This window comes from Bos javanicus, chromosome 17, assembly GCF_032452875.1.
Source record: "Bos javanicus breed banteng chromosome 17, ARS-OSU_banteng_1.0, whole genome shotgun sequence".
NCBI classification, from domain to species: Eukaryota; Metazoa; Chordata; class Mammalia; order Artiodactyla; family Bovidae; genus Bos; species Bos javanicus.
Window position 1 is genome coordinate 40,447,896 of NC_083884.1, and position 24,652 is coordinate 40,472,547.

The 24,652-nt window shown below is 39.8% G+C and overlaps 1 protein-coding gene and 1 long non-coding RNA gene across 19 annotated transcripts in view; both read right to left on the reverse strand.

The window, feature by feature from the left end:
• Positions 1-24,037, reverse strand: part of RAPGEF2 (Rap guanine nucleotide exchange factor 2) — a 272,594-nt gene extending 248,557 nt beyond the window's left edge. For all 18 annotated transcript variants that reach the window (XM_061384286.1, XM_061384291.1, XM_061384281.1 and 15 more), the window contains exon 1: positions 23,488-24,037. In XM_061384286.1, the coding sequence (XP_061240270.1) occupies positions 23,488-23,556 (69 nt within the window). In that variant the 5' untranslated portion in view covers positions 23,557-24,037. The remainder of the gene's footprint in view (positions 1-23,487) is intronic.
• Positions 2,001-23,206, reverse strand: LOC133228663 (uncharacterized). The gene is made up of 2 exons (XR_009730325.1): positions 22,378-23,206; positions 2,001-21,765 (listed from the first exon to the last, which is right to left on the reverse strand). It is a non-coding gene; the product is annotated as an uncharacterized LOC133228663 (long non-coding RNA).
• Positions 24,038-24,652: the final 615 nt, after the last annotated feature.

Sequence of the window (24,652 nt, forward strand, 5' to 3'; positions counted from 1 at the left end):
CATTTGCCACCACTAAGAGTCTGAATGTTGCAACTAGAGATACCACATGCCACAACTAAGACCCAGGTCAGCCAATAAATAATATTTTTTAAAAAATTATATCTGACTGTTGTAAAAGTTGCAACCAACTTAATTATAATTTGTGTTTTTAATTCCTAATACAATGTTGACAGTAGTATGCTACTACAATAATTATCGAAATTAGAAATGCAAAAATCCTTTGGCCCAACAGAAATTTATCAGATCACATATGTAAGGGATATTCCTTACTGGGAATACACTGTACTGGCTAAACTCACAGGCACACCCCACAAGCGAGCTCTTCGTTCACTGTTCCAGAAAGATTCCCAAATTATACTTTACAGTAAGTAAATAAGCAAGGGACAGATAGATAAGTAGATATAATCTGGAGGTTGGGGAAAACATTTTGTATGGGTCTATGCACATATCTTCAAAAAAAAATCTTTGGAAGAATAAACAAGCAACTAAGACCACTCACTCTGTTTTGGGGCTGGAAACCAGGCACATGTGGAGCAGAAGAGGAAGGAAGGCTCTCCTTTGCATACCTTTTTATAATGTTTGATATGTGAACTATGCACACGTGCACACACACACACACACAAAACCTAAGTAAGTATTATTTAAAACACTAGTTTTTAAATATATAGTCTAAGTACAAATGATGAACATTTGTGGTACATTGCAAACATTCCAGAGACAGCAACACATTATCATGTACACTTACAATGCAGGGTGAATTTTGAGCAAACCACTAGGAGGTTGCACTTAACCTTTCTTTCTGATCCCAATGCCCCTCAAAAACAGGAGCCTGTGGAATGGTCAACATAGAATGTTCTGGAAGGAAATGATATGGTTTTGTTTTTTAAAGGAGCCATAAATGAGAAAATTCAGAATTTAAAAAAAAAGAAAAAATACCTTGTTACCCCTTTGAAAAACCTCCTTTCTGCCCTAGAGTACTGTGTTCTTCCATCCCAAAGGAAGGGCATTTTCTATGTCTTGTAAGGACAAAGGGGAACAAACTGGACTCGCTACCAGACACAGTGACACAGGTCTCCTCAACTGAAACGACTAGAGCACATCACTGAAACACAAATACATCCCCAGAACCACCAAAACATCTGGATTTCAGCATTTCAGAAGCACTTAAGACTCCTTAAGATCTCACATTCCAGAATCTAGCATCTGTCTTTCATTATATAGTTGAGATCAAGAAGTACAATCATAAAATAGTGTCGGATAATGTCAGATAACATAAACAGTATCTCTCTGCAAGATACAGGCTTATGAATTAATTCTTAGCATATCTGGGTAATTTCTGAACATTTCTCGATTCTGGTCAAATTCCAGTTCAATTAACCCCTTTCTAAATAACGTACTCAGACAACAAAATTCACTTACGAGTTAAGACATCTTCATGGCAATAGTCAGAGAAGCAGAAGCGCCAGGAATGTTTTACTCTCCAACTTGCTAGTTCCGAATACTACAATCCGTTCAAATCTGGTCCCTGGGAGCAAGCCCCTGAGCCTTTCCCCCACCTTTTTCAGTCAGCACTGAAAACCAAGGCTTCCAACTATGTTTCCGGACAGAAAGGAATTATTAATATAATTCTATGTGGAAATGTCATAAGCAACAGAAATAGGAGGTATGTCAAGTCTGTGTTTTTCTGACAAACAAGCAGATGCATGGATATACTACTGCTGAGAAAAACTGGTTAGTTTCCCCTGAACCCCCACCCCAGTACACAGTAACTTGAAAGGCATCAAGCTAGCCCAAACCAAAGATCAAAGAATTCTAATTGTAATCATCACTTCCATTCTCTTCAACTGACAAAAATCCTTAATATAGTTATTAAAAATAAAAAAGGAAACAAAAACCAATAACAACTAATCAGAAGAAGATACCAAGATAATATATTTATCATGTTACTATGTCACTGGATAAAACAAAGTACTGAAAAGGAGGAAAAAGAATAACACATTTACATCCTTAGGGCTTCCCTGGTGGATCAAATGGTAAAGAATCCGCCTGCAATGCAGGAGACCTGGGTTTGATCCCTGGGTCAGGAAGATCCCCTGGAGAAGTAAATGACAACCCTAAGGCAGTATTCTCCAGGCACTGTTCTTGCCTGGAGAATTCCATGGACAGAGGAGCCGAGCGGGTTACAGTCCATGGTGTCGCTAAGAGTTAGACATGACTGAGCAACTAACACTTTACATCCTTAAAACAGTATCCAGTGACAAAACTGTCAAGAAATATTAGATGCTACTAAAACCATCATGTAAAACTCTGCATTTTTTCAGATAAACCTAATGACTAAGACAAGCTACTTAAAAGACAGAGTTAATATAACAATATCTAATACTTACTGAGACTTATCTATTGGCTAAGTACCTGGACCTAAGTTAAAAATAGACCTTCCAGTCCTACTCTACTAACTCCAATTATTTTAAAAATTAAAATTTTAATACAATTATTTATTTGACCACACTGTGTGGCTTGCAGAATCTTAAGTTTTCCACCCATGGATCAAACCCAGGTCTCCTGCAGTGGAAGCACACAGTCTTAACCACTGGACCACCAGGGAAATCCCAAAATTTCAGTAAAATGAGATTTTAGAGCTGAAGCTCATCTCTGAAGTACAAGTAACCTAGTGAAACATTTTATATAAAAAGAAATGGGCAAATAAAGAGAAAGACCTTAAGCAAATTGGAACTTCACTCTGTAACAGTCCTTACTACAACAGTCCAGATATTGACACTCAATTTTATTTCAGAAGGAGTCTGGTAGAGTGGAAAAAGTGTGGACTTTGAGATCAGACAGTTTTGTCTCCTTAAGAAAAAGAGTTAACTTCTCTATCTCAGTTGCTTCTTCACTGGTAAGTTAAGAGCCGCATCTCCTGCTTAATTGGGTTGATGTAAAATCCCATGGATGGAGGAGCCTGATAGGCTCCAGTCCATGGGGTCGCTAAGAGCCAGGCATGCCTGAGCGACTTCACTTTCACTTTTCACTTTCATGCACTGGAGAAGGAAATGGCAACCCACTCCAGTATTCTTGCCTGGAGAATCCCAGGACAGAGGAGTCTAGTGGGCTGCCCTCTATGGGGTCACACAGTCGGACACAACTGAGGCGACTTACCAGCAGCAGCAGCAGCAAAAACTAAAAATGCTTTTGAACTGTGGTGTTGGAGAAGACTCCTGAGAGTCCCTTGGACTGCAAGGAGATCCAACCAGTCCATCCTAAAGGACATCAGTCCTGGGTGTTCTTTGGAAGGAATGATGTTAAAGCTGAAACTCCAGTACTTTGGCCACCTCATGCGAAGAGTTGACTCATTGGAAAAGACTCTGATGCTGGGAGGGATTGAGGGCAGGAGGAAAAGGGGATGACAGAGGATGACAAAGGCATCACTGACTCGATGGACGTGAGTCTGAGTGAACTCTGGGAGTTGGTGATGGACAGGGAGGCCTGGTGTGCTGTGATTCATGGGGTCACAAAGAGTCAGACACGACTGAGCGACTGAACTGAACAACTCAAAAATGAGGGGAAAAAACCTAGCTGACTTTCTGACACATAGTGAAGACTTAATAAATGTCTATTGCTTTTCTGTATCGTCCCTCAGTTCTTCTAAGTTGCGTTCTCCCTAAGTATAAATGAAGAGCAAACAACACAACTCTAAGTATTATGTATTATTATACTAATGGAGACTTGAACTTTCAAAGGGGCAGCACTACAAAAGTAACTCAATAAAAGATAATTAGAAGCATAAAGATTCATTTACTGTTGTACCTTTTAATAGTGAACGTTTATATTATGAAGGTAATTTCAATTCCTTTTCAAATTCTTCAAAAATAGTCATGAAATTTCTATTCCACATTCTTATACTTATTAACACTCTTCTGCAAGTTTTGGCTAAATCTCTAAGTTCACAGAACATTCAAATGTAAGTACAGAATGATGACAGATTTCAATAATCAGAAAAGAACAGAAAATCATATCTATTCACAGCACACAAATATAAAGCTTTTATTTCAAAAATATGTATTCCAATAAACACTCTTAGAAGAGAATACATGTACATGTTACACATATGGAAAGACTTTGCCACTTGAGTACTTTTGAAAGTGAAAAAATTTTTGGTTCAGCTTTTCTATTCAACATAAAATAATCAAAACTACTCAAGATATATTGGTGTAGATGAGTTCTTACACAATGGTTCTTTGAAGTCTGAAAGTGCTTTACAAAGAAAGCTCTTTAGAAAGCTCAACATGAAGCCTATAATTCTAAAATGATCCAGATAAGTATTAATCTGGACAACCAAATAAAGAAGTAATTTGAAAACATGGTCTTACTGACTCACTCACACTGAAAAGAGGCATATTTCTATAAATACTACTAGCCAAATAGTATTATTTGTATAGCCAAATAGTCTCTTATCTTTTAAAATGACTCACAATTTCTACTGGCACTAATACTTTCATTGTGTCAGTGATTGTAATGTCTTACATTACTGTATAGACTTTTCCCTTTGAGAAGTACTTTCTCATACATTATGTTCATTTAACCCTTAACAGATACCCTCGAAAACAGTGTACTGTTTTAAAGACCAGAAAGCTGAGGTCCAAGGAAAGCTGCCAAAGTCACTCAGAGAACAGAGAGTACCACACCAGCCCCTCTCTCTCACCTACTTTTCCTCATTACAGACCCCAAAATGAGTGACATCATTAAAGCAACATCAATATAAAAGAAGCTAAGGCATTACAAATACTGTTTCTCTTGGATCTTACAAGAGATTAGTTATACAATTTAAAATACTGTCGATCTGACTTACAAAGGCTTACAAAGTAGATGTATAAAACAAAAAGTTCAGAATCCAGTAAAAGCAAATGTATACACCCCTCGAATAAAATCCAAGGCAAAAAACTGAAGTCCAGGGCTTAGAAATTCATAAGATCATGCCTAGAGTTTCAGGCTTCTATTTTTGACTTACTTATGTGACTGACCAAAGTCATGGCAGCTAAGTAAAATTTGAATCACATCACCTATCCAAGCAATTCTGAGTTAATTGTGGCTGTCTTAAAATAATAACAAGCCTAAATTATGTTATACTCAAATAGCAAAAAATAATCTCCCAGGAGTTAAATTTTAAAATTATACCAAATTGGGTCGTGCCCTGTCAGTACTGCTTATTGAATTACATGGAAATGTCTGATGCACACTTCATAGTTTAAGTATTTATGAAACGCTCAGGTATTATAAAACACCATGGAAACACAAATGTCTATAAGATAGATTCACCTTCAAGGAATTTTTTGCAGTTTAAAATAAGAGATAAGGTACACTAAAAACTGTAAGATGAAAGAAACTGAACACACCAATAAAATGAAAACATATTTGGGGGAGGATTAAAAAAAAGGGGGGGTTAAAAAAGGGGGGGGTTAAAAAAATTAGAAAAAAAAAGAAAACATATTCCACACTCATGGATTGAAAGAATTAATATTGTTAAAACGATCATATTACCCAAAACAATCCACAAACTCAATGCAATCCGTATCAAAATTCCAATGACATCTTTCATAGAACTAGAATAAATATTTATATGGAACCACAATAGAGCCCAACTAGCCAAAGCTATATTCAGAAAGAATAACAAATGTGGAGGTATCACATTGTCTGATTTCAAATTATATTACAAAGCTACAGTTGTCAAAATAATATGGCCCTGGTATAAAAACAGACACACAGATCAATGAAACAGAATAAGAGCACAAAAATAAAAGCATATATACATGGACAATTAACTTACAACAAAGGAGCCAAGAACACACAACGAAGAAAAGACAGTCTCCTCAAAACTGGTGTTGGGAAAGCTGGACAACTATATGCCAAAGAATGAAAAGAGACCAATTATATGTCCCCACACAAAAATTAACTAAAAATAGATTAAAGGCTGGAATGTAAGACCTAAAAAGCATAAATTTCTAGAAGGAAACACAGGCGACAACCTTCCTGACATTGGTCTTAGCTATGTTTTTGGATTTGACTCCTAAGGCAAGGGAAACAAAAGCAAAAAATTAAAAATGAGACTTAGATTTCCCTGGTGATCCAGTGTTTAAGACTCCATGTTTCCACTGGGTCCAGGTTAGATTCCTTGTCCCCCTGCTCGGGAAGTTCCACATGCCACACAATTTGAAAATTAAAATGGGACTACATCAAACTAAAACCTTCTACCATGAAGGAAATCATCAACAAAGTGAAAAGGAAACCTACTGAAAGAGGAAAGGTATTTACAAATCATAAATATGACAAAGGGTCATATCCAAATATTTTGGTAAAATCCAGATATTTTGGTAAAATCCAGAATATACAATTCAAAATATACAAAGAACTCGTACAACTCAACATTTCAAAACACAAGGTCCAATTAAAAAATAAGCAAAGGACTGAATGGACATTTTTCCAAAAAAAAGACAAAGACATGGCCAATAGGTAAATAAAAAGATGCTCAACATGAGCAATTATTAGAGAATTGTAGTCAAAACCACGATGAGATATCACCTCCCATGGGTCAAAATGGCTATTAGCAAGAAGATAACAAGCAACAGGTCTTATTAATACCAGGTGTGTGGAGAAAAGGGAGCCCTTGTGCACCGTTGATGGGAATGTAGACTGCTATAGCCACTGCGGAGAACAATACAGAGATTAATGGAAAAATTAAGAACAGAACTGGCATATGTTACAGCTATTCGCTGGGTATTTATCCAGAGGATATGAAAACAGTAATTTGAAAAGACACATGTACCCCTATGTTCAGTTAGCATTATTTACAATACAATAGCCAAGATGTGGAAACACCCTCAATGTCTACCAAGGGGTGAACAGATAAAGTGTGTGTGTGTGCACACACTATATACACTATAGAATATTACTCAGAATATTACCAGACAATAAATGCCTTACTGAGAGGCGCAAGTTAAAACAATAAAAATTTTCACCAAGAAAGATTCAACGTCCAGCTCAAGTGACTAGAAAAAGCTTCATAGAGGAGGAAACATTTAAGTTAGTCCTTTTTAAACGCCCAGGACAGGTCTGAGGGAAGAACAGCAAGGAATGAAGGGACCCTGGGTAAAAAGGGTCCCTTTGCTTGTGGCACGCAGACAAAGACCTGAGGATGACAGCAGTGAGAATGAAAGGAAGAATCAGGAAGGAAAATAAATAGATGTTTTCCTTCCCAAACTCCATGGTTAGCTTTTTACTAAATCAGTTCGAACATAGGAGCAGTTTACCCAGAAGATAATGCAAGACTATTGTTCTTTGTGGTTACAAGTATCATTCTTGAAAATTACCATCCACAGGAATGGCTTCTACTTGTCAAGAAATAAGGCCTTTGGAGTTCTCTCTCTGAAATACCACCCTAAATAAACAGGTCCACAGCAGTGTTTCTTTTCTTGTACTATTGATCTTACAATCAACTGAGAAGAGTAAAAATGAAGGAAAGTGTAAATTACAACCTAGCCTAAAAGCAGAGCAGGGAGGACCAGCATGGGTTCCCATAAACATATTTAACTTGCTCATTTTCACTATCAGCAAAGGGGAATATTTGCCTAATAAATTAAGAAAATTATGAGAAATCCTTATAACCTTCTGAAAGAGATGATCGAGATTGGCCACTTTTTTTTTTTCTTGTCTAAACCTTGGACAAGAGAGAGTAAATGATATTTTACAAAAAAAAAAAAGTCACAACCTATTTCAAATATAAAGAAAACTGTAAGATATACAAAAGGGGAAGACAGAGGATGAGATGGTTGAATGTCATCACCCACTCAATGAACAAGTTTGCACAAACTGCAGGAGATAGTGAAGGACAGGGAAGCCTGGCGTGTTCTGCAACATGGGGTCGCAAAGAGTCAGGCACGACTGAGTGACTGAATAACAACAAATACAAAAGGCTAGACTTTAAGTTATGGGGGAGATCTTTCTTAATTCTAAAAAATCTCATCCAGTTTGATGAGAAGTATGGTTTTCTTTTCACCAGACTTTCAAAGATTTCCAGGAGATGCTAGTTTCTTTCTTCTTTCCCCTGTGCTAGTCTGTATTTTCCTCCAACCAATTTGAAGGTAAATACTGTCTTCCTAAAAATTGGCTCAAAATGTGTAACATTTACTCCCTTCCTTAAAAAAAAAAAAAAATCACAAGCAAAAATGTTCAAAATTCCGTACAATATCCCTGAAGTTTTAAATTAAATAGTTTTTAATCCTTTCCAGAAGACTACATTAATTCTAGTCTTCTGGAAGACTTTTCCTAGACAACTGAGGAGGCAACTGACAGTATGAAAACTGATTATCCTCTAAGGATGAAGTAAGGAAGCAGCTTAAATACTAGGAATGTTTCTACTAGGAGAGAGGAGGTCTGAAACTGAATACATTGTAATAAGATTTCCATTAACATTTTCTACAAAGTTTCACTGAACACTGGCAAGACTGTTGCAATTTTAGAGACCTTAGTGTCTCTCTCCTAAACCATAATGAAAGCACATCTTCTCAAGAAAGTAATTTCATTTCTAACCCCAGAAGCCTCATTGAAATAGCCTCTTTTCTTTACTCACATCAATATAACTAATTACCATACCCGTACAAGTTATCATCTGTTAATTAATTAAGTTATTTTTGTGATTGCCAAGAAGTAACAGCTACTGAGGACAATTCTGCAGCCACTGTGAAAAGGAAAGATCAACTCAAGCAAGTTCCTGTTTGGGTGCAAGACAGAGAAAGGTAAACAATATAATAAAAAGCAAAGAGTTTTATCTCTGAATCCAATTTAAAGGTTTAGATAGTATGCCTACAATCATTTTTCAAAAGCTAAAGGTAGTAGTACAATCATTCTTGATTGCAAACACAATGGAAATAAAAGCATCTTTGAGTACAACACAGAGTTATTAAGCAGAGCACCCAGCTGGTGCCAACAGGGGCTGGTATATCTGATGGGCTTATATAATTCAGTTTTGTTTCATTAATGAAAGCCTAATTCAGGAAGAGGATTTTTCTTAAAACTTCTCACCTAACTCTAGATTTCTTGAAAACTGAGAGAAAGACAACACAGTTTAAATAAAGTCAGGCTGAAAAACTGATGAATTAACCTATACAAAAATATGTCCTTCCTGGGAGCAAAACTGTAAGACTCAGGAAAAAAAAAAAAAACATATTGGGTAAACATCAGCAGATGAACAATAATAACACATATTACACCCAGTGCCTTTAAGACATTTTATGAACTGTTATGTTAATAATGTTACTATATAATAAAATTTCTTTTCTCCTTTCAGATTGTATTTGTAAAGAACACCAGGAGACACTTTATTAGAATGACTAAAAGTCCCAGTACTCTTTTGGCTACATCTCAAAAGAAGAAAATAATTGAAATTGAGAAAATAGCTTTGTTTTCGCTGCATTTAAATAATAGTGCATCTAGTGCTCTTGCCTGGAGAATCCCAGGGACAGGGGAGCCTGGTGGGCTGCCGTCTATGGGCTCGCACAGAGTCAGACACGACTGAAGCGACTTAGCAGCAGCAGCAGCAGGCTGGGTTGAGATGCCTCTACTTCACTCCCCTTTGTATAAAGATGTGTGCATGCTCAATCACCATCAGACTCTTTGTGACCTCATGGACTGCAGCCTGCCAGGCTCCTCTGTCCATGGGATTTCCCAGGTAAGAATACTGGAGTGGTTGCCATGCCCTCCTCCAGGGGATCTTCCCGACTTAGGGATCAAACCCACGACTCCTGCATTGGCAGGCAGATTCTGTACCACTGAGCCACTTGGAAAGCCCCTTGTGTAAACATACCTCTTTGATTACAGACCTGCAATTATAAAAGACATATTAAATCCTTGAGCCCTGAAATCAGTTGGAAGTTCTCAGAAATGAGGAGTCTGTAAGGCAGAGGACAAATTTCTGTAGAGCCAGACAGTAAGTATTTTAGCCTCTGCAGGCCATACTCAGCCTCTGAAGCATGAAAGCAGCCACAGACAACAGGAAGAATGAGCCTGGCTGGGTCCCAATAAAACGTTATACACAAAACCAGGCTATGGGCTGAATTTGGCCCAAGGGCTAAGTTTACTCAGTCCTGATCTAGGAGATTAAGTTTTCAACAGTGTGCTGGCCCTGTCCCTGTGGCATGGGGAAATTCAACAACTACTCTTGGTGTTTATTTTCTCAGGAGTCCCAAACTAGATCAGAGAGTTGCAGCATTTTTTTTAGTGGTAAGTCTCCCTTTTCTAATGGAAGTTAAAGGTGGAGGCTAGGCCAGATTTCCAGGACTCTCCATAGGCCCCTGGAAGCCTCCACGTCTGTGGTACAATGATAGCTGATTCTAAGGTTCCACTCAGCGTCAAGAACCAACACTGACAAGTCTGTTTTCCTCAAGGTCCCTGCAGGCATCATCAGGTAAGGGAAGCAGTCTATGGATTACATGCCTTACTCATGCTCCGGAATCACACTATCCCTCCCCATAAAGAAGAACATTATGGGAATTCCCTGGTGGTCGAGGGGTTAGGGCTGTGTACTTTCACTGCTGAGGACCCAGGTCCGATCCCCAGTTGGGGAACTAAGATCCCACCAGTCAGGCAGTGTGACCAAAAAAAAAAAAAAAAAGATCATTACATGACAAATTAAAAATTACAAAGTACTGATAAAAAGTAGAAATCAATGAAGTTAAATTCTACTCTATACATGTATTTAATTAAGATGTCTTTTACTACAAATGTGTAAATATTTTACCCAGAATGAGTGTTAGTACAGTTTACTTTTTTCTAAAGTTTTATATATAATCACTAAGTAAAGATCTAAGCACAGGGTATTTAATCTATTTCTGAAACTGCCCCTTAAGAAGTTAATGTGTGTGTGCTCAGTCACTCTCTGCAACCTCATGCAAGTATAGCATGCCAGGATCTTCTGGCCATGGGATTTTCCAGGCAAGAATACTAGAGTAGGTTGTTATTTCTTCTACTCCCTATCTTTCAGACCCAGGAATCGAACCGGCACCTCCTGCATTGGCAGGTGGATTCTTTACCAATGCAACATCTGGAAAGCCCAAGGAGTTAATCTATACAAATAGTCATATCTAATAAAATGGATCAAAGCTGAGATCTCTACTTAGTAATGCTTTATCAGCAAATTGGTTCTAAATACTAATTTAAGTCTGTCATTACACTACTGTCCCTGACCATAGTCAAAAATCTCAAAGTAATTTTAAAAAAAAGGTACTGCAAAGTAGAACAAAGATGTCACAGGAGCTCAGAGGAAGAATTTATACACTCTGTTAAATTACAATCAAATATAGTATAAATGACAGTTCAGTATATCAACACCAAAGTGATTAAACTTATGGGGAGGCAACTGCCTGATACTCAAGAAAAAAAACTCTGCTCCACAAAGTTACATGTTTCTATAAAGGAGGGCTTCTGTGTTACAGAAACTGAACTACTGCTCCTATTCAGCTTTTACCCAATTCACTATTAATGTAGAAGTATATAATTACATTTTCCGCTGTATCTCAAATTCTCAGGGGAAAAAAAAAATCAAGTCATTAAACAGCATTTATTAGCTCCAGTTCTGTGCTATGGGGTGTGCCAAGACCTGAGTTTTAAAGACGCATGGCAAATTCCAGCCAAGCAATCTCTCCAGTGAGGCCAACAGACACCTTACACATTAATCCATTTTTTTTCCACATTAATCCATTTTAAATGAAATCAAAGTCTTAACTTATACTCCAGATTCAGGCATATTTTAGACCTTAGCCCCCCTCCCAGAAACAAATAACTTACAAAAAAACACAGACTGTTTTAAAATAACAAATACCCCAGACTCTTTCAAGTAACATTTCTAGCTGTGAGCTTCTGATATCAAATGGTTTAACTGACCCCACTACACATAAGAGCAGTTTATCTACATAAATCTTGAATGCTATCATTAAAAGCCCATAACTAATCACATCTACTCTAAAGCAAGACATACTGCATACTTAAAGTTTTAATATCAAAGTCTGTCTTCTCAGACAGTAAAGAATCTGCCTGCAATACGGGAGACCCGGGTTCAATTGCTGGGTCAGGAGGATCCCCTGGAGAAGGGAATGGCAACCCACTCCAATATCTGGCCTGGAGAATTCCATGGACAGAGGAGTCTTGCTTGTTACAGTCCATGGGGTCACAAAGAGTCAGACACAAGTGAGCGACTAACACTTTCACATACTTTCACTAGTCTCATATAACATTCAATATGAAGTCACTTTTCTCAAAAACATAAGTTTATAAGTATGAATTCAACAAGTTACAGAAAACTATTTAAACTGCTATCTTTTATAAGTATTTTATATATGATTGCATATTTATAAAATGATGATGATTCAGCTTGTATGAGGAATGACAAATTGAAAACTTAAAAGTCCCAGAAAAATAACAAAGCACTGCTATACACAAAAATATCAGAACACAAAACTGAACACACAAGGAATGAAATAAAATTTTAAAAGAGTGCAACTGATGCGAAAAGAATGTAGAAAATATAATCCTATGTTTTATTTTAAATCACTACATAAATCAATAGTTTCCACTTAAAAACATACTTAAAAGTCACATTTAGTATTTTATTTATATTTATATATAATGTTCACACACTGGTATTTTTACCTCTATTTTCAAATAAGAAACTGTGCTTCAGAAAATTAATAGTCATACATCTAATAACTGAACTAAAAAGTTAAATATATCTATGTGACTCCAAAATTGCAATTACAGTAATGTAGCTCTATATGTTACTGTAAGACCTCTGGAAGTAAGACTTTCAAAGAGGTCTCCTGAGAATCACTCTGTAAACTTTTTACAATCATCCATTTCCTACACAAAGTAAGTTGGACAAATACTATCAGCTCATAGCGCTCATTCATCTTAACCTCTTTCTTTCCTGCCTTTCTGCAATATACAGGCTTAAGTGCAAAATATATTTCCAGCCTCCTTTGCAACTAGGAGTAGCCATGTGACCCAGCTCTGGTCAATGACAAACACCTGGAGAGGACGTCCCTTCAAAATAACAAACTCTTACCAACAAAAGAGCTAAGAATTTCAACCTTCTCCCATCTCTCCTGCTTGGGATGCAGCCATCATCCTGGGACTCTGAAACCTAAAATCACTTGCTAAGTAGCATGAGCTAGTTTCCTTGATGAAATCTTAGAGCTTCTCCATCAGGCCTGAACTGCCTAACTTGAGATTTCTTATTTTGTGAGAAAGATAAGCCCATCACTAGGCCTCCGTGTGTGTGGTTTCTGATAACCTGCAGACTCATGCAATGCCAACACAATCTAAGCCATGAATCAATTCTACCAATTAGATTTATGTTATGATCACTTCAGTGAGTTAACTGTAAGATACATGAATGATGAAAAATTATCTAAGGGAAAAATAAACACCAACAACTGAAAAATAATAATATGGGAGGGGAGTTTGAGGGAGAATGGATACATGTGTATGAATGACTGAGTCTCTTCGCTGTCCACCTCCAAGTATCACAACATTGCTAATAGGCTATACTCCAATATACAATAAAACATTTTAAAATTCAACAAATATTAAGCACTCAAGTCAGAGACTGTTAAAAAAAAAACTAAAAATACATGAACATACTTAATCTATACAATTATACAAGGCTGGTAATATGAGTTGCTCAGTCAGGTCTGACTCTGCGAACCCATGGACTATCGACCAGAAGGCTCCTCTGCCCATGGAATTTTCCAGGCAAGAATACTGGAATGGGTTACCATTTTCTACTCTAGGGGATCTTCTCAACCTAAGGATCAAACCCACATCTCTTGTGTCTCCTGCTTTGGCAGGCTACTTACCACTAGCACCACCCGGGAAGCCGCCATACTCATCGGTGGCAAAATTTTAACAATCCTTGACAAAAACAGAAAATGGTGAAACAGAGCTCAATTTATTCTGAGATTATAACCTTTCTGTCTTTATGATACTAGAATGTCCTTTCTTTTATGAAATGAGAATAGTGGAGAGAGAGTTTAAATTCACTTTAACAAGCTTATTTCTCAAAATAAATAGATGACAAATCAATATCAGAAGCCCAGAGTTTTATGATTTTTAAAAAGCCCTTGAAATCCAAAAGCCTGAGACCCCATGAAGTGAAGTTACCTCCACAGGACCACAAAGCTGTCTGTGATCTGGATACCAAAGTTCAGGATCATAGCCATCAGGTTAGATGAAGGGAATATACTCAATAAACTCAAAATAACTATACTGTGAATGCACTTAAAGACACAAATGTGCAACTACAAAGGAAAGCAGCCATCCCACCAAATGTCAAGTGGGAACAAGGACTTTTAAAGTGAAATGATTTTACCATGCTGACCCCCACAGAGCTTCCTCTAACTGATGTAGATTTAAACCATACCAGAGAAAATGGAATCAAGATAGGAATTCTCACCCATTCCAACTTAAGTCTCAGATGACTTTAGGTTTGGAGATTCACATCTGGGATTGAAGAACTTGTGGGTCTCGGCATACACTGTCTGCCTCGGAGAGAAGTCTGTGGTTTCCCAACTGAAGGAGCAGGGCAGTGCTTGATAACGCCAGCCCTAAAGCTCGCCCCTCAGTTTATTCCAGTCCCACAAAAGTAAGGGAATCTGACACCAATGAAGACTAGAAAAAACTGAAATGCAAAGTCTTCTTCACCTCTATTCCTGGCATTTCAATCTTTTTTTTAACTCGTGAGTTTTTAAAACTCAGCTCTAGTTGTTTGGAAATGTATAAATTTGACCAAGCACTGTTTTAATACAGTAACTAATTTAACCTAGCTGAACATTTCTAACAATTTTACCGAAAATTTTCTAATTTTGAGTGTGGAGCTTGCAAGACTGCATAATGTCACTTACAGAAGAAATCAGAAACTTTACTGCCTTGAAGACTTCAAATACTTAACTTACATACAGAACAACTAGACAAATGTTAAATAGGGCTAGTTAACATCTATATATTTTCACTATTTTTTACTTTATTAATGTAAGATTTTAGTTACTTCACAGGCTGGCCAGCTTTTCTTTTTCAGTTGTGCCCTCAAATGCAGTTACTGAAAACATCAAACAAAAAAATCCTATTGAAATATAGAAAACAAATGGCTTTATCTTTATAATTGAAAATAGTAAATATCTCCCAGCTTATAATTTATTTGTAGTTATCTCAAATGTTAGCACCTATATTTTTTAATCTAATCTTCCAGCACTAGTTTCAGTTACAGAAAAAAAATACATAGTATAAAAAAACAACATGTATTCTCCAATATTTACCACAAGAAAGAAAGGTAGGTGGCTGGCAGAGGAGGGGAGGTTGTAACAGAAATACAAAGGCATTATATTACAATGCCTTTGTGTTTCAATTTTCCATTTATATATATACATAAAATATATATATATATATATATATGGAAAAAAGATTTGTATTTCTGTCTTGAACTGATTTTAATGAAACGCTGCACACGCAGCTCAGAGGTCTCATCAGCTCCAGCTGTAATAGGGCCTCTGACCTGCCTCTTCAACAGCCACTGCCACCCTCCCCCTCCCTTCCACCTCCTCACTCCTACCAAAAGTAACAATTTAAAGACTTTAAGTTCACAGGAGAGGAAAGAGAGGGGGATGCTACAAACTTGATTTCACCTCAACTGACTTCCTTAAACTACTACCACAGCGTCTTTTCTACTTGCCTCATGCGCATGGAACATTTTATCTCCTGCACATTTTTTTCATATACCAAATATTCTAATTCACTTACATTTGGGATCATGAAACCGTCACAACTGGTAAAATACACTGCATTTTTATGGGAATATCTACAAAATTTAGGGAAAAAGGTGAATAAATTTTAGCTCTTCTTGTCCATTTATTGCAAGCTTGGATATGTGTGTGTGTAATTTCCTCTAATATATTGATTCAGCCATGTCACTAATGGCCTAATGTACGCAAAATATTTAGCTAAAAGGTACTGAGCTCTTCATTAAGATTAACTCAGGAAAAAAGATTATTTTTTTTAAATATCTTAATTTGGTGGCCTCTTGTCAGAGTCACAACAACCCCAAAAGCTGGTTGTTGGTTTTCTCTCACTTTTAATTTTGACATAGCTTTACACTAAAAGAAGTTATTTTTTTATAAAAGGTAGTTCAAAGATCCTACACACTCTTCATCCAACCTGCCACAGTAAAACTATCGATTCAAATGTCACCGGTTGTCCCAGTGTTTACTTTCTGGTCCGAGACCTCACCCAGAATCCCACAGTTCATTTGGTTATAATGCTTCCTTGGTCTCCTTCAATCTGTGGCTCTTCAACAGCACTTCATCCTTGAACACACTTCTGGGTACTGGCCATCTCGTGTGTGTAGTTGCTAAGTCGTGTCCGACTCTTTGTGACCCCATGGACTGTATAGCCTGCCAGGCTTCCCTGTCCAACGGATTCTCCAGGCAAGAATACTAGAGTGGGTTGCCATTTCCTCCTCCAGGTTGTCTTGTAGAGCATCCTAAAATTTGAATTTGCCTAGTGTTTTATGACACTCAAATTGAAGGGCTTTTTAGTAAGAACACCGCTTCAGATGTGCCCTTCTTGGTGCATCATGTCGACACACCTTGTGATATAACTTTGATCACCTAGTCAATTTGGTATCTGCTAATTTTCTTCACTTTAAAAGTACTGATTTCCCCTTTGTAATTAATTAATTGATCTTGTGGGGAAGACACTTTGAGACTAAGCAAATATTCTGATATCCGATGTATATATATTTGTCATCACACTCTCACCCACTAGTTCTGGCATCTGATTCTTGTTTGTAACTATTATTACTGTAAGGTTTGCCTACCAGTGATTTTCCACTTCTAGCACACCTTCTACTTTTTTGGGGGGCGGGGGGGGGGGGGGAATCCTACTGTAACAAAGAGCTGTCTCTTCTCCCCTATTTATTTATTTAATAATTTACTTATGTTGGCATGAGTTCATGGATATTTTTTCCCCTAGAGGTATAATTCCATATTTGGTTGTTCAAATTGTCCCCCTGGAACTCCTTTGTATAAATACATCCATCAGACTTCCTTCTGAATTGTAAAACACCACTTCAGTTGAGGAAAACCAGGTAATTTCTTTTCATGACATATTCTAGATGGTAAGACTACCTTTACACTTACATTATATACACAGAAAAAAATGTTTTTATGGAAAAAAAACTATATATATTGAAATATCCCAAATGTGTTGTACTCTCACAACTCTTGCTCATCCAAGATCTAATGATCTTCAGTCTTTATTTTATACCTGTGTTTATTAACAATTTCTCACTGTTACTGTTTTAAATCCACCTTACCTTGTGCTGCCCCCATCCCCAAATACTTTTGGTATCTCAAGAACACAGCCCAAACCACTCAGAGATAATAGTAACTAAACTCATTTTGGCCAAAAGGTAACATGTCTTAATTATGCTAACTGAAAAACAGCCAATCCAAAAAGTCAATCTGTGTATGATTCCACTTACATGACAGTCTTGAAATGACAAAATTATAGCAATGGAGAAGAGATTAGTCCTTGCCAGAGGTAGGGCTGGCGTGATCGTGCCTATAAAAAGGCAACAAAAGGAATTCTTGTGGTAATGGAATCTGCACCTAGGCTTTATCATTGTCAGTATCTTTGTTGTGATATTCCACTACAGTTTTGTAAGATATTTGTAATGGGGAAAACATTACAAATGTTTTTGTAATGAGATCTCTGCATTATTTCTTATAACTGCATGTGAATCTACAATTATCTCAAACTAAAAACAAATTATTTTTTAAAAAGAATGAGTTTCAACTCTAGCATGAATACTCAGGAGAGATCAGAATCACCATCGTGCATCCCTTCAGTTCCACTGATTGCTAGCTGGCTTCTAAGAAAGTTACTATCAGCCCTCCCCAGAATAAACCACCAACGGCTAATTCTTCTTCAGGGTCTCTTTTCTGATTAGCTTTTACATGAACACACACCACAAGCTAGAGAACAGAAAGCTGCCAAGGGCCAGAAAGTACTGGTTGGTCAACTGAACTTCCAGCAGTTAACAGGATCAAATAAGTTCTGATTGCAGTTTATCTAGCTCTTATTAAATATTTGAGAAATTCTAAACCTCTAGAAAACTGTTACCAGGAGAGGGAACAGCTCATATAATACCAATATCATGGAACTATCACCGGGGTCCGCACTTCCACATCTCTTTACACAAGTCTAGACCAAAGTTCTTTGAGGGAATTATAATTCCTTTTCATTACCTATAAAGCTTACAAAACAAAGCTAAAAACAAACAACAACCAATTTTTTCAGAAGAGTCAAGAAGGCAGTCTTTCTGTTTTTCAAAAAGGTTACTCTATCTTTATTTCAAATAATTCATTTACGTCGGAAGCAAATGCTGCTATTACTTTATGTAATACGACATTATATGACTTAAATTTCAAACATCAAAGGCAGACCTTACTGTGTTTAACTCCCCCCTGCCCCCAAATCTACCTGGATGAAGTTTTCTCAGGCCAACAGAAAATTAAGAGGAAAAAAAAAAAAAGAACAGACTTATGGTTTCAAACAGGAGGGAACTGGGGGAATGGATTGGGCATTTGGCCTTAGCAGATGCAAACCATTATATATAGAATGGATAAACGAGGTCCTGCAGAGTACAAAACTTTATTCAATATCCTGTGATAAATCATAATGGAAAAGAATGTTTTAAAGATCTTCTAGGGACCTCCCTGGTGGTCCAGTGGTTAAGAATCCTCCTGCCAAGGACATGGGTTCCATCCCTGGTCCAGGGAGATCCCACATGCCAAGGAGCAACTAAACCTGTGCGCCACAACGACTAAACCTGAGTGCTGCAACCACTGAAGACCACGCACCCATAGAGCGCGTGCTCCACAAAAGCAGCAGCCACAGTGAGAAGCCCAAGCACCGCAACCAGAGAAAGCCTATGCAACAAAGACCCAGTGCGGCCCCAAAAAACGGTTATATATATACTGAACTGAATCACTTTGTTGTACAGCAGAAATGACCACTGTAAGGCAACTATTCTTCAATTACTTAAAAAAAAAAAAAAAACTTGGTGAGTTTTCATACATAAAATTATAGTGTTAAGAGGTTATAGCTGGGTTTTTTTATTTTACATCCTTTCTTGAGAGGAAGAAAACTGCACCAAGTTGGCAACCAGGAAGTCCTCTTCATTTTTTTTTTTAATTTGGGGGGGAGGGGGGTGGGGTTGAGTGTCTATGAAAATCCCAGGGTCTGGGAAGGACTATATTAAACCAGCCTCCACACAGCACTGCAGTTAGATTCATTCTGAATCTCAGCCAAGAGATGCAAAGCTAATTATGGAACTGTTAATTACTAAATGTTTAAAAGGTTATTTGAAGGCAACTAAGTTTCCACCAATAATGCATAAGAATGTTAATAATTTTTACCACAAACTTAAGTCCTCACTTGTTTAGAGCCACATGCTAATACAGTCTGAAATTAGCTTTTCAGTAATAAATGTGCATTTTTTTAACCTCCAAATTCAAATATCATTGCTATGAGAGCTAAATGCTTGTACCCAAACAGGCATTACTTTGTGAGACATGCTTTTCAAAATTGCACCCAGATCATTCAGTTGTGTTTTATGAACAAAAACTACTTAAGACAAATTATTTATTACTAGAGCCCCAAAACGAGCCAAAATATAATCAAAGTATAAGTTGTCAGATGAAAATATAAGACTGCTAATAAACAATGATAAAAAGAAATGGAAATTTTTATGTGTCAATTTTTATGTGAAAATAGACAATTCTTCCACTAGATTTGAAAGTTAAACATCCACCAGAGAAACTCTTTTTGTGCAGATTCGCACAGTTTAAAGTTCCCTGTGCTAAAGGCACTTTTTCAACCCTCTTATTAACACTCAAGAGGTATTCTACCAAGTGACTTTTGCAAATAGTCTTGCACTGTTATGAGCTCTCTGATGACAAATTCATGAATTTGCAACTAAATCAAAAGGTGTATAGCTACACACTCCCCCCCCAAAATCAGTGAAGAACAAAGTAATATTATTAACTAGGAAGAGGCGAGGCAGGAGCTGTTTTTTAAAATACTTTTTAAAATACAAACCATTTTAACACAAATGGTTTAACACAAATTAAAACACAAATATTTTTAAAAGTAACTTTTACAACTAGCTAAAAACACATATTAAATCTTTAAAGCAGAAAAAACAACTCTGCAATAGATGTTTCACCTGAAAGACTAAAAACAGGCATTTAAACACCCTACCTAAGCAATCTGAAAGGGTCTGAACTCAGTAAGTTAATAAAATGGTTTGGAAAACTCATTTTATTGTTTAAAGCCTTGGGGGCGAAGCTATTTGTAATTTATTTACATCTTTTACTTCACTAAATTGCTTAGGTGACCAAGCTTCCCACTTAAGTGATTAAAGACATAAACCCAAATAGTTTAATAAAGCAATTACTTAAGAGTCCTTTTTTTCAACAAGAGGTGCACTGAAAAATATCAATAGAACGTGCAGTGTTCCTTATTTTCAAGGTTTGTTAGTGAGAATACAGTGCCCCATTGACTACAACTTAGCCATTTTCCAGACACACAATACTGGATACATACTGGATTAAAGATAGTTTTTTTTCCTCCTCCCAGAATATCAGGAGAAATAGTGACAGCCCCTTAAATCTGAATGTGCAACATCTGGCTAAAAATTCAGGTGACAATTTTGCTTGCTTCTCCTTACCATCCCCCCTCTAGTGAAGTACCTAAATAAATGGGGAAAATGGATTCCATTTCCCAGGTGGCTATGAAAAGCTTCCTAATTTCATAGTAATTTTCAAAGTCCCTGTGTCTGGCATTGAGGTTCTCCCTGCCCCCAAAACCTCTTTAACTTCTTAGCTAACTTTTTAGGTTGTACAAGTGACAGCATGATTACTTCTAGGCAACTGACCGACCTGGTACAAAAGTATGTCTTCTCGGGTTTTAGGAGACTGGGTTGGTAGGATTAAATAAAAAAAAAAATGAATGTAACAAAACATATATATATGTTTTTTTCCTCTATCTTTTTTCTTAAAGCGCCTTTCTTTTGCTTGTCGTAAGAATCATACAAACTCTTCATAAATCTATCCTGAGAAACAGAAGGAAGCACAACATCAAAACAAATCCATGTGTGCCTGTTCATAGGTTTAATAACTTTGCTTTTATATTACAAAATACTAACTCTCAAGTAGTCATGAGAAGAGTGCAGGAAAACTTCCAGTCCTCACATTCACAAAGCACTCAACAGAAAAGGCACCTGATACCAAAGTTGTTTTGTTTTTTTTTTTACTTCTGAGTAAATTTCAAACTTTTAGAAGAAAAGTAATTCTTTTTAACAAGCCAGGTAAAGATGGGAAGCAGTCACCTTACCAACTACTTTCTCTTTAAAATGATAAACATGGAGGTTTGCATTGAGCATTAAAATTAATAGGGTGGACACTCACGAAAGTTCAAAATGTTTGGTAAGTTTCTTGAGGGTGACTTGTTCTGTGAAGGTGTGTGTGGAGGGGCGGGGGAGGGAGATAAATATGCTGCTTTCAGGCTGTCAGTGAAGTTTGCACATTGTTGGTGTCAGTAGCAACTGGCCCACTTCTGACTCAGGCCAAGTTCTATGTTGGTCGGTGTTCACTCTGTTCTCCACAGCTGGCACGGAAAGAGGAAAGTTTAACAGTTCATTTCTTTGGCACAATCCACGCACTGTCACAGTGGACATTCTGTCTCTTTCAGCCTTGTTTGGTGACCGATTACCGCCCCCACCACCTGATAGTAGGTATTGAGTCACTGCTATTCTAATCAACCAACCAAACACACCACTTCCCTCTCTCTAATTTCCACCCAAGGCCTCTGACATCATTTTCTGACCACCTTACTGAGTTCTAATACTCTCAGCATGTGTGATTTCACTTGGCACCTCAAACACTGAAAGGCATTGAAACACCTCACTGAAATTAGCTTTTCCATCACACTGTGGCTGAGAACCTACAGTTTCAGATGCAGAAAACTGAGTGATTGCCAACCACAAAACAAACAGTAGGTGGAAAAGGCACAGGAGAGGCAGTGCAACAGGACCTGAGCAGCACAGTCCTTGTTTTTGGTAAAGTAATCCTTCAGAACGGGAACTTTCCGGTGACAGTGTGAACTGAATTTTCCTTGTAAAATTTACCACCCATCTTCCACATGTTTGGTAAATATGCGCACTCTAGCTACACTCCCCAGATGTGACGGCTGCCTCAGAAAAAAAATGAAAAACGGTACCAGGTGCCGTTCCTGGGCCTTGCCCAAAGGCAGCCGGTGGAAGAGTCTATTTTATCCTCTTCTCCCCGCATTAAATAACAACCGTCAACGGCAGAGGAGAGCATTTGGATGTGAACAGATGGCATCCAACACCTAACAAGCGAAGCCACTCTTTCAAGCACTAGATCCTAAATATCTGATGGTCCCAAGGATCAGGAGGGCTTATTTGTCTTAAGAAGGTTGGCAGCAGGATCCCCTGGAGTCACCATCCCAACGCATGCGTCATTATCCAGTCAGCAACTACAAGCAAAAAAAAAAAAATCAAACCACCACATTTTATAAATTTCCCCCTTTCTAGTCCAACTAGAGACGACCAGATCCAACACCATCAGCAATTCCTCCACTTAAAGCCAGAAAAAAATAAGCCTGAACGTAAACGAAATGTATAAAGGTTAACCAACTTACCTAATTTTGACAAGGTTGTGCAACACCAGAAGAATCCGCAGGGTGCCCTTCCCGGGGGCGGGGGGGGGATTACTATTTGAACATGCCTGATCTGCAGTTCAGTCTGCAATTGAAACTACAAGCAGTAACCTAGCTATCCAACTTTCTTCCTCCCTTCCTTGGAAAGCGGCATCCTTTTTCCCCCCCAAAAAAGCAAAACAGTAAATATACAAACATCTCAAACGTTTCACTTTAGAAGGCCACCGCGGATTTGTCTTTCGCAGAGCCCTTTAAGTTTCCTCAACACCTCTGCAAACACCCAAGAACTCTGAAGGCAGAAGGGGCCATAGGCTCGCGGAGGAAGGGAGCACTGCGGCCGGTGGGACAAGAGGGACGGCCGAGGAGAGGTCACCCCCGCTGACTCGCAGGCCCAGCGCGCGGCTGGGAAGACGGGACGGTCGGGAAAGACCTCTCTGTCCCGCCGGACAATCGCGGGGGCAGGACAGCACCGAGAGGGCAGCGAAAAGAAGACCCAAGAGAGGGGAAAATAATGCCAGGAGGACCCGGTGAAGGCTTGGAGATGGGAAGCCACTGGAAGTTGGGGACCTGATGGGAGGCGCGGGTGCGCGGGGCAAACGGCGTCGGGAGGGGTGGAGGCTGGGACGGCGCAGCCGACGCGGGTCTCACCTGGGGGGTCCTTTCGGCCGGGTTCTTCATCACCGCCTGGCGGAAGCTGTTATCCACGTAGGACGCCATCTCCCCCCGCGGCCCGGGCCGGGGCCGCTCCGCGCCCTCGGCCGCCTCCTCCCGGCCCAGCGCCGCCGCCGCTGCCGCCGCCTCCGCCCTGCGCGCTCCGCCCGCCCGCCTCGGGCCAACCAGCCAAACCGCGGCGGCGGCGACCGGGCGGCGGGGCCCCGGGCGCGCAGCGGGGCGGGGGGCGTGAGGCCCGAGGGTCCCCGAGGCGCCCGGCAGCCGGGAGCTCCTGCTTCCTCCGCCTCCTCCGCTTCCTCTGCGCCGCGCGGTCTGGAAGGCTCCCTCCGGGCCCTGGATCGACACGCCTCCCCGGCTCCTCTCGGGGACGGCGGCGGCTCCTCCCGGCCCTCTTGGGCCTGAGTTATTTTTAGGGAGTTCGAGCCGCGGTGAGGGGGGAGGCTGGGGCGCGCGGGCCTCCTGCTCCTCCGGGCGCAGGGCCTCCCCCTCCTCTGGGGGTCTCCGGAAAGCACTCCGGCACCGCGGCCGCCGTCTGAGGACTGGCTCAAGTCTGGGCGCTCCGGAGCTGAATCGCCTCGGTCTCCGTCTCCGCCGCGCCGGAGCTCTGTCTACTGAGCTCCGCCGAGCCCCCCGACTGCTGCTGCATCCCCTCGGGCCGCCTCGCCGCCGCCGCCGCCCCGGCAGCCGCCGTGCGCTCCGCCGCCGCCGCCTCCCCCCATCAGCGCGCGCGGAGCGGCCAGAGCGCCCCCGGCTGCGCCCTCGGCCGCCTGACTCTCGGCAACTTTGTTCCCGGTCTGAGGGCGCGGAGGGAAGGGGCCGTTGGCAGCCGGGTCCGGACTCCCGGCGGCGGGCGTCGCGCACAGCCCCCCGGAGAGTGTTTGGGAAGCAGCGACTCCCCTCCTCTTCCCCGCCTCTTCCTCCTCCTGCGCCTCCGCGCCGCCCCGCCGTTCCTTAGGGAGGAAGCGGCCTCCGGGGCCGGTCGCTTTGTGCTGCAACCATGGTGAAGAGTGAGTGACGGGTCTGCGGCCAGTGGGCTCGCGCCGCGTCGGCGGGGGCCGGGCGTCCTGCGCCCGGGCCCGCCCCCGGGCCCCCAGCCGGTAGGCCCGCCGGCCGCGCCCTCGCTGGTGAGCGGCACCTTCGG